General features: G+C 40.7%; 1 protein-coding gene across 2 annotated transcripts in view; it reads left to right on the top strand.

Moving 5' to 3' along the window:
• Positions 1-12,256, top strand: part of LOC140483749 (constitutive coactivator of PPAR-gamma-like protein 1 homolog) — a 128,056-nt gene that overhangs the window by 79,454 nt on the left and 36,346 nt on the right. Inside the window, exon 9 of one of the 2 annotated variants that reach the window (XM_072582263.1) lies at positions 6,419-6,658. In XM_072582263.1, the coding sequence (XP_072438364.1) occupies positions 6,419-6,658 (240 nt within the window). Of the gene's footprint in view, positions 1-6,415; positions 6,659-12,256 lie in introns of both variants that reach the window. The other variant, XM_072582262.1, reaches the window with a different exon arrangement.

Below are 12,256 nucleotides of genomic sequence, written 5' to 3'. Positions count from 1 at the left end.
GCTAATTTGTTCAGGTAAAAACAATGACTGCAGATGCTGGAAACCAGATTCTGGATTACTGGTGCTGGAAGAGCACAGCAGTTCAGGCAGCATCCGAGGAGCAGTAAAATCGATGTTTCGGGCAAAATTTGTTTATACTGGCAAAGCCAATACCATGAAGGCAGCAGTGATTTACCTATCTAGAAAAAAATGTAACCGTCCACCTAGATCGTTGGCAGCTTATGACAGCGATATCAATATCAAAACATCTGATCTCCTGGGCAATGATAGCAGTATGCCATTCTGGCCTGTCGCATTTGGAGTTGTCCATGAAGGTCCGAATGTTCCAAGTTCAAAACTTCATTTTAAGGGACTGAAGATACTAGTGTATGAATTAAAATGAGGTGGCTGTTACACTACAGCTACCACACTGGCTTGGCAGAGCAAAGTCTTGGACAAGTGGCACGATTGAGATAACTCTGCCATGTTGGATATACAAAACACACAAGAGAGAATCTTATTATCTCCCCTTGACATTCAGTACCATCACTGTCACTTTCAACATCCTACAGGTTATGATTAACCAAAAAATTAACTGGGCTAGTCACTAGTATTGTGACTACAAGAGCAGGTCAGAGACTAGGAATCTTGCAGCAAGTAAGTTATGTCCTGACTCCTCAAAGTCTGCCATTTTGTAGGCATAAATCAGCAGTGTAGTGGAATTCTCCCTATTTGCCCAGATAAGTGTGATTCTAACAATACTTGACAAGCTTTGACGCCTGCTTGATTGGCACCGCGTCTATTGTTGGAAAAATATTTAAATCAATTATTAAGGAAGTAATAGCTGAACATTTGAAAAATCATTAATGTCATCAGCAGTGTCAGTATGGCTTCACTGCAAGAGAAATTATGCCTGACTAATTTGTTAAGAGTTTTCTGGGGAAGTCACAATCAGAGTTGATAGAGGGGAAGCAGTAAATGTATTGTATTTGGACTTGCAGAAGACATTAGACAAGGTACTGCACAAACGGTTAAGTTGAAAGAGTCTGTGGTGTTGGAGACCGTATTATTGGCATGGATAGAAAATTGGCTCATGGGCATGAAACATCAAGTGAGGATAAGGGTTTTTTTAATCAGGTTGGTGACCCATGACCAGTGGGATTCCACAGGGATTAGTGCTGGGTCTGCAACAGTATACAATATGTTTTCATGCGTGGGAGGAAGGAGGTGAATATACTGTAGCCAAATTTTCAGGTAACACAAAATAAGTGGAAAGGCAGATTGCGAGAAGCATACCAAGTTTACAGAGAATTATTGATAGATTAAGTGGGGAGAAAAGTTGGCAAATGGAGCATAATATGGGAAAATGTGAAATTGTTCATGTTGGAAGGGAGAATGAAAGAACAGACTATTACTTAAATAGAGAAAAACTGCAAAAGCATGTAAAAGGGACTTGGAGGTACTTTTACACAGAATATAGAAAGCTGGAAAACAGGTGTAGCAGATAATCAGGAAGGTCAATGGAATGTTTATTTTAAGAGGGTTGGAGTATAAGAGTAAATAATTCTTATTGCAAATGTACAAGATGCTGGTGAACCACGTCTGGAGTACAGTGAGCAGTTTTGGTCACCTTATTTAAGGAATGATATCACTTCATTGGAGGTAGTTCAGAGAAGGTTCTCTAGAATGTTCCCTGGTATGGAGGGATTGTCTAATGAGCAAAGACTAAAGAGGTTGGAACTCTACTCATTAGAGTTCAGAGTAATGAGGAATTATCTTGCTGGAATGGCTAGGATTCTTAAGGAATTTGACAGGGTAAGTGCTGAGAGAATATTCCCTCTCATGGGTGGGGGTAAGACCAGAGGGCATAGTCTCAAAATAAAGAAGTGACAGTTTAAGACACAGATGAGGAGGAATTTCTTCTCTCAGAGGGCTATGACTCCTTGCTACAGAGAGCTGTGGGAACAGAATCCTTGTGTATACTTAAGGCGGAGATAGACCAATTCCTGATCAGTAGGGGAATTGAGGTTTGTGGGGAAAGGGTGAGAAAGTGGATGTAAAGAATGTGCGATTAGCCATGTTTCTGTTGAATGGTTGAGCGGACTCTAGGTCAAATGGCCTACTCCTGTTCCTATTTCTTAGAGTCTTATAGTTTTATCTACAAACATTTAGTTGCTCCACCACCAATGTTCAGTAGCAGCAATATGTACCATCTACAAGAAATCCAGAAAATCAGTAAAGGTCCTTAGACAGCACCTTCCAAACCCATGACCACTCCGATCTAGAAGAGCAAGGGCAGCAGATACGTGGAAACACCATCACCAGCAAGTTCCCCCTCCATTCTTTCTTGGAAGTGTACTCTTGTACTTCCATGTTGCTGTGGCAAAATCCTCAAACTCTGCCTTGCAGCATTGTGGCTCTATCTACAGCATGTGTACTGTGGCACTTCAAGAAGGCAATTCACTGCCATCTTCTCAGGGGCAGCTAGGGATGGACAATAAATGATCGCTAGCTGGGTTATGTTTACATCCCACAAGTCAATTTTTTTTTTTAAAAACTTGTCCGCTCTCAACACTGTCCAAACAACATTGCTTCAGGTTTGACAGGTGTTGGTTGTACAGGCTGCTGCCATTTGTCAGAATTATTCAGCAAACCCCATGTTGGATTTGTATACACTGCACATAAAGTTCAACTGAGTTGATAAACTCTCTTTTTGTATAATTATAATTATGGAATTGACAACACATGCTATGTACAACCATATGTGGCCATTTAGGTTATTCACTAAACTTTGAAAAAAGGGAATAATGCGCAAGGGTTTTGTCTCAAACTCATTATGACATATATCTTTAAAGAGACATAGCATGCCAGTATATCTTAAGAGACATGCTCATGATTTGTTGACTGTATCATGGCAAAAGACTGGAGGGTATAAAAATTGCAGTCCATCATTTGAAGCATGATATGCTGGTCAATGTCTATTGTTCTTTGTAATATAGTAGCTTAATGTGAGCCCAGACGTTGATGTGCTTGTGAATGTAATATATTTATATATTGGTGAGCTGTAATAAACTTGTATTGAATTCTTCAGTACCACATTATCCATGTCCTAGTATCTTGTATTATGAGGAATAATGTAAGCATTGCTGCATCAGATAAAATGGCCTGCTGAAAAATATAAGTTGCAATTTAGAAAACGTGTAATCCTTTGTTGACATGTAGAGTAACTAAGTGCATTCTTCTTTGTTCATAAGGAATCATAGAGTCATACAGCACAGAAACAGACCCTTCGGTCCAACCAGTTCATGCCGACCATAATCCCAAACTAAACTACTTAATCCTGCCTGCGCTTGGCCCACAACCCTCCAAATATTTCTTATTCATATATGACTGTCTTTTAAACATTGTAACAGTACCCGCATCCATCACTTCCTCTGGAAGTTTATTCCACACGTGAACCACTGTGTTAATAAAAAAATTGCCCCCATGTCTTTTTAAAATCTTTCTCCTCTCACCTTAAAAATATGCCCCCTAATGTTGAAATCACTTACTGTAGGGAAAATACACATACCATTCACCTTATCTGTATCCCTCATGATTTTATAAATCCACATAATGTCACCTCTCGATAGGTTCCAGCCTATCGAGCTTCTCCTTATAATTCAAACTTTCCAGTCCTGACAACATCTGGTAAATCTCTTCTGAACCGTCTCCAGCCTAATAATATCCTTCCTATAATAGGGAGACCACAACTGGACATAATACTCCAGAAGAGGCCTCAGCAATTTCCTATACAAGTTCAACATAATGTCCCAGCTCCTATACTGAAAGGTCTGTGCAATAAAGGCAAGCATGCTAAACACTGCCTGAACCATTGCATGTGAAGCAAACTTCAAAACATTATGTACCAACCACTAGGTTTCTGTTCTACAATACTGCCCAAGGCCTTACTTTTAATTGTCTTTGTTTGACCAAAATGCAATAGCTCGCATTTATCCAAATTAAACTTCATTTGCCACCTTCTTCACTGTCCACTACACCACCAATCATGGTGGCAGCCACAAACTTACTAACCATGCTTTCTATATTCTCATCTAAACCTTTTATACAAATGACAAACAGAAGTTGTCCCAGCACTGGTCCCTGTGGAACACTGATGGCCACAGGCTCTCACTTCAAAAAACAACCTTCCACTATCATTCTTTGTCTCCTGCCGTTAAGCTCATTTCGCATCCTGTTGGTAAGCTCACCCTGAATTTCATGCGATCTAACTTCACTAATTAGTTTACCAAGAGGAGCCTTGTCAAAGGCTTTACTAAAGTCCAAGCAAACAATGTCTAATGCTCTGTCTTCATCAATCATCTTGGTTTCTTCTTTTAAAAAAACCCCAATCATGTTTCGGAGACATGATTCCCCCTGTTCAAAACTATGCTGACTATCCATAATCATTCCTTGCTGCTTCAAATCAATTCTAACAACTTACCCACCACCGAAGTCAGAGTCACAGGTCTAGTCCCCAGACTTTTCATTTCATCCTTTCTTAAACAAAGGCACAACTTTAGCCAGTCTCCAGTCATTTGGCACCTCACCCATATTGATAGATGATATGAATATTTCTGCAAGGGGCCTGGTATTTCCTCTCTAACTTCCCACAAAGTCCTGGGATACACTAGATCAGGTCCTGGAGATTTATCCATCTTTATATTTTCTAAAACTTCCAGTACTTCCTCTTTGGTAATGTGAACTGTTTACAAACATCAATATTTATTTCCCTGAGTCCTCTAGCCTCCATTTCTCTCTCCACAGTAAAAAATAAAGCATTTAATATCTCTCCCCTCTCCTGAGGTTCAACACAAAGTTGACGTCTTTTATCTTTAAGGGGACCCATTCTCTCTAAAATTACTCTCTCTTGCTCTTAATGTACTTGTAGAATCTCTCTGGATTATGCTTAACCTCATTTGCCATCTCTTTGCCTCATCTCTTTGCCTTCCTCTTAAGAAGGCTCCAACTCTTTATATTGTTCAAGATATTCATTTGACCCAGTTATTTACGTCTAATTTATGATTTAATTTTTTTTAACAGAACCTTAATATCTTTGTTCGTCCATTATTCTCTAATCCTACCAGCCTAACCTTGTACTTCAAAGGAAACATAATGACTCTGAGCTCTCATTATGACACTTTTGAAAGCCTCCCACTTACCAGACATCCCTTTATCTATGAACAGTCTACTCCAATCAATTTTTTTAAGTTCTTGTCTCATACCATTAAAATTTGCCTTACTCCAATTAAAAGGTTTAATTTTTATGGAAGGCTTGTCATTTTGTATAGCTATTTTAAAACAAATAGAATCATGATCACGAGACCCAAAGTGTTCCCCTACTATTATTTCAGTCACTTGCCCTCTCTTATTACCCAAGAGATCAAGTTTTGCTCCTTCTCTAGTGTGATTATTTTCTTATTGATAAAGAAAATTTTCTTGAACACATTTAACAAATTTTTCACAATTCAAACCTTTAACACTGGTAGTTCAAGTCGATGTTTGGGAATTTAATTCACCTGCTATTACAACCATATTATTCTTACATACATCTGAGATCTCTCTACATATTTGTTCCTCAATTTTCCTCTGACTATTGGGAGATCTATAGAACAATCAAGGTATCATTCCCTTTTTATTTCTAATTTCAACCCATACATTTTCACTGGACGATTTTTCAGAAGTATCTTCTCCAGCTACAGCAGTAATGCTTTCATTAATCAAAAATGCCACTTCCCGTCTTTCGCCTCTTTTTCTATCCTGTAGCATCTGAAACATTGAGCTACCAGTCCTGTCCATGCTTGAGCCAGGTTTATTTTAATAACTATAACATCCCATTCCCATGCTCCCAAATAGGCCCTGAGTTCATCAGCCTTACCTATAAGGCCTCTTGCATTGAAATAAATGCAATTTAATTCTTCAGAGTCATTTTGTTCTCTGACTTGTTCCTGTCTGTCTTCTCAGATTCAAAACTCTTCTCATTTATCTATCTGTCTCTGCTGTTTAAGATCTCTCTATCCCCTCTATTTAGTAGTTTACAGTCTCCCTTAATACTAGGATATTGGTAATTCCCACTAGGATATTGGTAATTTGAAAAATCATAGGATACTATTCATTTCAAGGTCACAAGGAGCAAAAGTCAGTTTTGTTTCTCTCGAAGTGCCCATGTAAAAGTTGCTGGTTGCTGATGCTGATTCTCAAGTATTAATATCCAGCTTTACGCTCAAGAGTGCTATTTTAATTTCTCTTTTGTTTTTACTTGAAATTGTAACTGAAAGTGCCTGTGGGTTATTATAATCTAGATCTGTATTGTTCAGAAATACCTATTGAGAAAATATTATTTAATAGGGTTGTGTTCTTTGACTATAGCAGGTTGTACTCATGATCCTTTATGTAGCAGGTGGAAGATCCCTCTGGCAATCCAGGAGGCCAAGTGGATACAAAAGCTGTAGCAGCTGGAAGCAGGCTGAACCAAATCAACACTGAACAGATTCCATCTCTTCTATCAGTGCCTACAAGAAACCACATGGATATAACCACCCCTCCTGTGCCAATGGTAGCTCCAGAGGTACTAAGAGTTGCTGAACACAGACACAGGAAAGGATTGATGTACCCATATGTATTTCAGGTGCTCACAAAGGTAGGCCTAAATACTGCCCATTGTAAACTCGATTTCTTTCACTTAACTGATTAGAAACCATTGTTTCCATAAATTGAGTACATAGGCATTAGGAATACAATTGAGGATATGTATTTGGACCCCCAAATCACATTTCTTCATTGTCATATAAACAGTTGGTTTAGAAAACGGTAACTGGTGGTATTAAGAGAAACAAAAGGCCAGAGGTTCCAAACAACGGTGGCACTGTGTGCACTTACTTTTGGCACCATTTTAGCCAGGAATTCTAATCCTGGTAGTAGCAAAAAAGCCTTGACAAGGGGCATGTTGGAAAGAGGAACTGCGCAGAGCACATATCCTTACGTTACAACATCAGTTGCCATAAGCAGGTGAATAAAGTCTCAAGTATTTCAGTGGGGTAGATGAGTGAATTGATGAGAGGATGGTGAGATTGTAGTGGTTAGTCACTTAGGAGTAGTGGGCAGTGGTTAGTTGACTGAGGATGGTGTGAAAATGATTCGAAGAATGGGGAGTGGAGGAAGCAATTGAGGGTTTGGGGGCTACTGGTCTCATCGAGAATGAGAATTTGTGTTAAAGGATGATAACGGTTGAGTTCTGTTAATCATGGAGTTATCTCAGAGATTAATTCTCAAGTAGGTATCTGAGTAAGTAGCGTATATCTAATGCAAGTCTCTGACATTGGGATCAGTTTAAGAAACACTCAAGGAGGAGTTACAGGCAGCATGAGTCTGCCCATCGGAAATGTCAACTTCCCAGGCTGAATGAGCATGCATCAGGGATTTCTTTGGGTTCTGACTCAACTTTCTAAAGATACCCATTCAAAGTATAATAATTTATTTCCCTTTACAAATGCTCTGTGACCTACTGTCTACTTGTCCCCTTTACTTTTCCAAATGTTGAGAAATAGTGTGAACCAAAGTCACAAATAATAACATCCTGTAGCATTGACCATAGTGCATTGTCCAAGACGGATAATTTAGATGCTGTAGATTGCTTCAGAGAGCTGATTGGAGACTTCAGAGACTGAGTTGTGGAAACATACGATGTGATTGCACTTGGAAAGTGAACTTTGAAAATGGGCAAAAGTTTGAAAAACCCGAATGTCTGGTGGCTGCATGTTGAGAGAAAATCAGCCCTTTGTTATCAGTTCACGTGGGAACAAACAGAAATTCAATGATCTGTTTAGTGGGTTAAAGGAACAGGCAGATTTGTATTTTGAACAACCACTCTGGCTTTATGGGAAATCGGTGAGAAACAAAGGCACAGTATTATGGTTGAGGAGAGGGAGTGGATTTAGTGGACGATTGGATAATCACTGGATAACTTGCTCTTCACCTTTTGAGGTTGAACTTGATCAGAGGATAACCATTGTTCACTGTATGATTATACCAGCCACGTCAATACTGTTACTTACAAGAGCAGAGTAGAAACAAGGCATTCTGGAATAAGTGACTCACCTGGTCTGTCTTGACCTCTTCACAACCGACATGTTGTAAGCGCATATTCTTAATTGATTCGTGACATCTAGGTATCAAGGGCAACATTTTGACCTCTCAGAATTTAGCAGTTCCATTCATTGAAATTAAAAGGCTGTGCATAAGGAAGAATAAATGGGAACATTGATATAGAGTGCCAAAATTTGGAACCAGCAACAATGAAGGAATAGTGCTTGTAGTTCCAAGGTAGGCATATGGCTTGCAGGAAAACTTTTAGGTGGTTAAACTCCCAAAGTCAGAAATCACACTACACCAAGTTATAGTCCAATTGGATTAATTGAAATCACAAAGTTTTGGAGTATAGCCTCTTCATCAGGTGAAGTGAGAGAGAAGCACACAGAACACAGGATTTATGGGCAGAGAGATCAAAAAATCATACAAATAATGAGAGTGGAGTGTCAAATGATGTCTCTGCAGGTGACCAAGCGTGTTAGGTGCTGTGAGTAAAGTGTCAACAGCAGAATAACAAGTGAAGGGATGACTTAAAACCAGATTAAATTAGGTACAGCAATAATTACAAAAATTTAAAAATAGGGTGGTGCTGGAGATAAACCAAATGACTGGAATAACATGGAACAAAAATAGATGCTGCTGGAAACATCCAGCAGGTCGGGTAGCATCTGTGAAGAAAAACCAGAGGAAGGGTCATCGGACCCGAAACATTAACACTTATTTTTCCTCACAGCTGCTGTCAGACCCACTGAGCCTCATTTAGTATCCCTTGCTCCTGATTTACGGAGAGTGCAGTTCTTTCGGTTTTTATTTGACTGGAATAATATGATAGGAATAAGGTTTGCATGCCGAGAGTCTAACCAAAGTTATAAGTAATCCTAAATTGTACAAACTTATTAAGGTAGAGAGATCATAGCAATTTATCAAGGTGATGGTGTTAAAACAGGACAGGAAGGAAGATTTTTACAGATACAGAATAGTGTGGTGGGATCACATGTAGTGTGACATGAACCCAAGATCACGGTTGAGGCTGGCTTCATGACTTTCCGTTTCTGCTTGGCCCTTCTGTGTTGTTCTGCAAGTGTCAAAGGCTGACTCAAAGGATGCTTATCCGAAGATCAGAAGCTGAATGTCCTTGACAACTGAGGTATTCCCTGACTGGGAGGGAACATTCCTGTCTGGCGATTGTTCCATGGTGTCCATTCACCCGTTGTTATAGTGGCTGCATGGTCTCGCCAATATACAATACCTCGGGGCATCCTTGCCTGTAGTCTATGAAATTACAAATCGCACAACACCAGATTATAGTCCAACAGGTTTATTTGGAAACACTAGCTTTCGGAGCACTGCTCGTTCAGGTAGTTGAGATAGGCATGCGAGATAGACAGCATTGGTCGAGTCATGTATTCCAGCATGGTAGTTTCCAAGTCAGTGATCTGACATGTCTTGCAAAGGTTGCCATGGCAAAGTTGTGTGGTACTGTAATCAATGTTGTCCTGAGTTTTAGTGAGTTTTGAGAAGATTTGTAGTTCAAATTGATGTTCTGAATGTTGGTTTGCTCGCTGAACTGGAAGGTTCATTTCCAGACGTTTTGTCACCCTACTAGGTTATATCTTCAGCGGGCCTCAGGCAAAAAACTGCTGATAATTCCTGCTTTCTATTTATATGTTTGGGCTTCTTTGGGTTGGTGATGTCATTTCCTGTGGTGATGTCGATCCCCTTTTTTTAGAACAGGAAGTGACTTGACCGCCACAGGAAATGACATCACCAGCCCAAAGAAACCCAAACATATAAATAGAAAGCAGGAATTATCAGCAATGCTTCGCCTGAGGCCCGCTGAAGATGTTACTTGGTAGGGTGGAAATGAACCTTCCAGCTCAGCGAGCAAACCTACATCCAGGCTAAGTAGTTTGCTGCAAACGTCTGTTTAAGGGTTGGCAGCTGATAGAAAGCAAGAATTGGAGGCAGTGGAATGATCTTGGTGAGATGCTTGTCGTTGTCGATGATGTTGAAGGCTGCGAAGAACATGGCATTCTAATGCTGTGGGGAAATGCTGGACAACAAAGGGTACTCGTCTGTATCTGTTTTCTGAGGAAGTCATTGCGATTTTTGATGTGGGACGTCAACACTGGCAATTGATGAGTTGGGCACTGTATCTCATGAAGGCATCCTTCAAAATCTTTAGGTATCCGTCACGTTCCTCCTCACCTGAACAGATCCTGTGTATGCGCAGGGCTTAACCATACGGGATGACTTCCATGTGTTTAGGGTGGAAGCTAGAGAAATGCAGCACAATGAGGTTTTCCGTGGGCTTGCATTAGTGTGAGGTCCAGAGGTGTCTATCCTTGTGTCTAAGAATGAGACTGATTCGACTGAAGCTGTTGACACTTTATTCACATCATCTAACACTCTTGGTCACTTGTAGAGACTTACTGTTTGACACTCCACTCACACCATTTGTATGATCTTTGATCTCTCTGCCCATAAATTGTGTGCTGTGTGCTTCTCTCTCACTTCACCTGACGAAGGGGTTAAGCTCTGAAACCTTGTGATTTCAAATAAACCTGGTGTAACACTGTCACCTCTATGGTTAACTTTCCATGCACTGATGTTTTGTCCTCCTAATGTTGGAAATTTTAGATTTCGGAAGTGCTACCAAAGAAAGCTGGTACGTTAGCATAATACAAACGGTAGATGGTATGCACTGAACATCTACATAGCGGATGAGGTGTATACCAAGCAGACTGCTTTGTTGTAGATAGTACCAGTGATCATAATTGTTAGAGCTGGACTCCTCCAGGCAATACAAAAGTATTCCTTCATATTCCTAACTTTAAGTGGAGAAAGGGAGTTTGGAGGCAAGTTACTTCCCATAAAGTACCCATTCCCTATCCCACTCATGTAGCTGCAATGTTTATACATGTGGTCCAGTTGGCATTCATTTGAGTGGTGATATCTCTTGTACCCAGATGTTGATGGGAGAATCAACAATGGTCAGACTCTTTCTTGATGGAGATGGTCATTGCCTAGCACTTGTGCTAGGAAAAATATTGCATGTCACTTCTTAGTCCAAGTCTAATTGTTGTCCTGGTCTTCAGTATACATTCCACTCAGAACTAGTGGTGGGGTTTTGATGAAAAATATGAAAATGGTTGCACTGAGACCCTGTCCTGAGGAAATCCTGTCCTGGTATTGAAATAATTGGCCTCCCACAGCCATTTTCCTTTGTGTTAAGTACAACTTCAACCAGTATTGTGTTTTTTCTTCTGTAAATGCTGCCTTGGTGTTATGGGCAGTTACTTGCACATTACCTCTGCAATTCAGCTCTAATAATCCCACTGAAACTAAAACTATTAAGAAGATTCAGAGTCAAGTGGTCCTACCAGTACAGTAGCTGCATATCAGTGAGCTGATTGTTGGTGCGTACTTGGCACCTGCTAACAATTTTGATGACTCCTTGTTTGCTTTGATGATGACTAAGAGTAAGCTAATGGAATGGCAATTGGCAGGATTAAATTTGTCCTGCTTTGTCCTACCCTGTCGGATAATTGCCAGTTTTGTAGATTTAGTGAAACAGCTGGGCGAGAGATGTAGCTAATTTGGGAAAGCACAAGTCTTCAGTACTGCAACTCTAGTGTTGTTGTGTTGTTGGGGCATATTCAATGTGGAGAAAGTGAGGACTGCAGATGCTGGAGACCAGAGTTGAAAAATGTGATGTTGGAAAAACACAGCAGGCCAGGCAGCATCCGAGGGGCAGGAGAATCGACGTTTCGGGCATAAGCCGTTCTTCAGGAATGAGGCTGATGTGCCAAGCGGGCTGAGATAAAAGATAGGGGGGAGGGAATTTGGGGGAGGGGCGCTGGGAATACGATAGGTGGAAGGAGGTGAGGGTGATAGGCTGGAGAGGGGGTGGGGGCGGAGAGGTCGGAAAGAAGATTGCAGGTCAAGAGGGCAGTGCTGAATCCGGGGTTGGGACTGAGGTAAGGTGGGGAGAGGGGAAATGAGGAAGCTGGAGAAATCTACATTCATCCCATGTGGTTGGAGGGTTCCTAGGCGGAAGATGAGGCACTCTTCCTCCAGGCGTCATGTGGCCAGGGTCTGGCGATGGAGGAGGCCAAGGACCGGCATGTTATTGGCGGAGTGGGAAAGG

The sequence above is a fragment of the Chiloscyllium punctatum genome, chromosome 12 (genome assembly GCF_047496795.1).
Source record: "Chiloscyllium punctatum isolate Juve2018m chromosome 12, sChiPun1.3, whole genome shotgun sequence".
Lineage (NCBI taxonomy): Eukaryota > Metazoa > Chordata > Chondrichthyes > Orectolobiformes > Hemiscylliidae > Chiloscyllium > Chiloscyllium punctatum.
The sequence above is the reverse complement of the archived record's forward strand: the minus strand, read 5'-3'. Positions and strand labels throughout refer to the sequence as shown.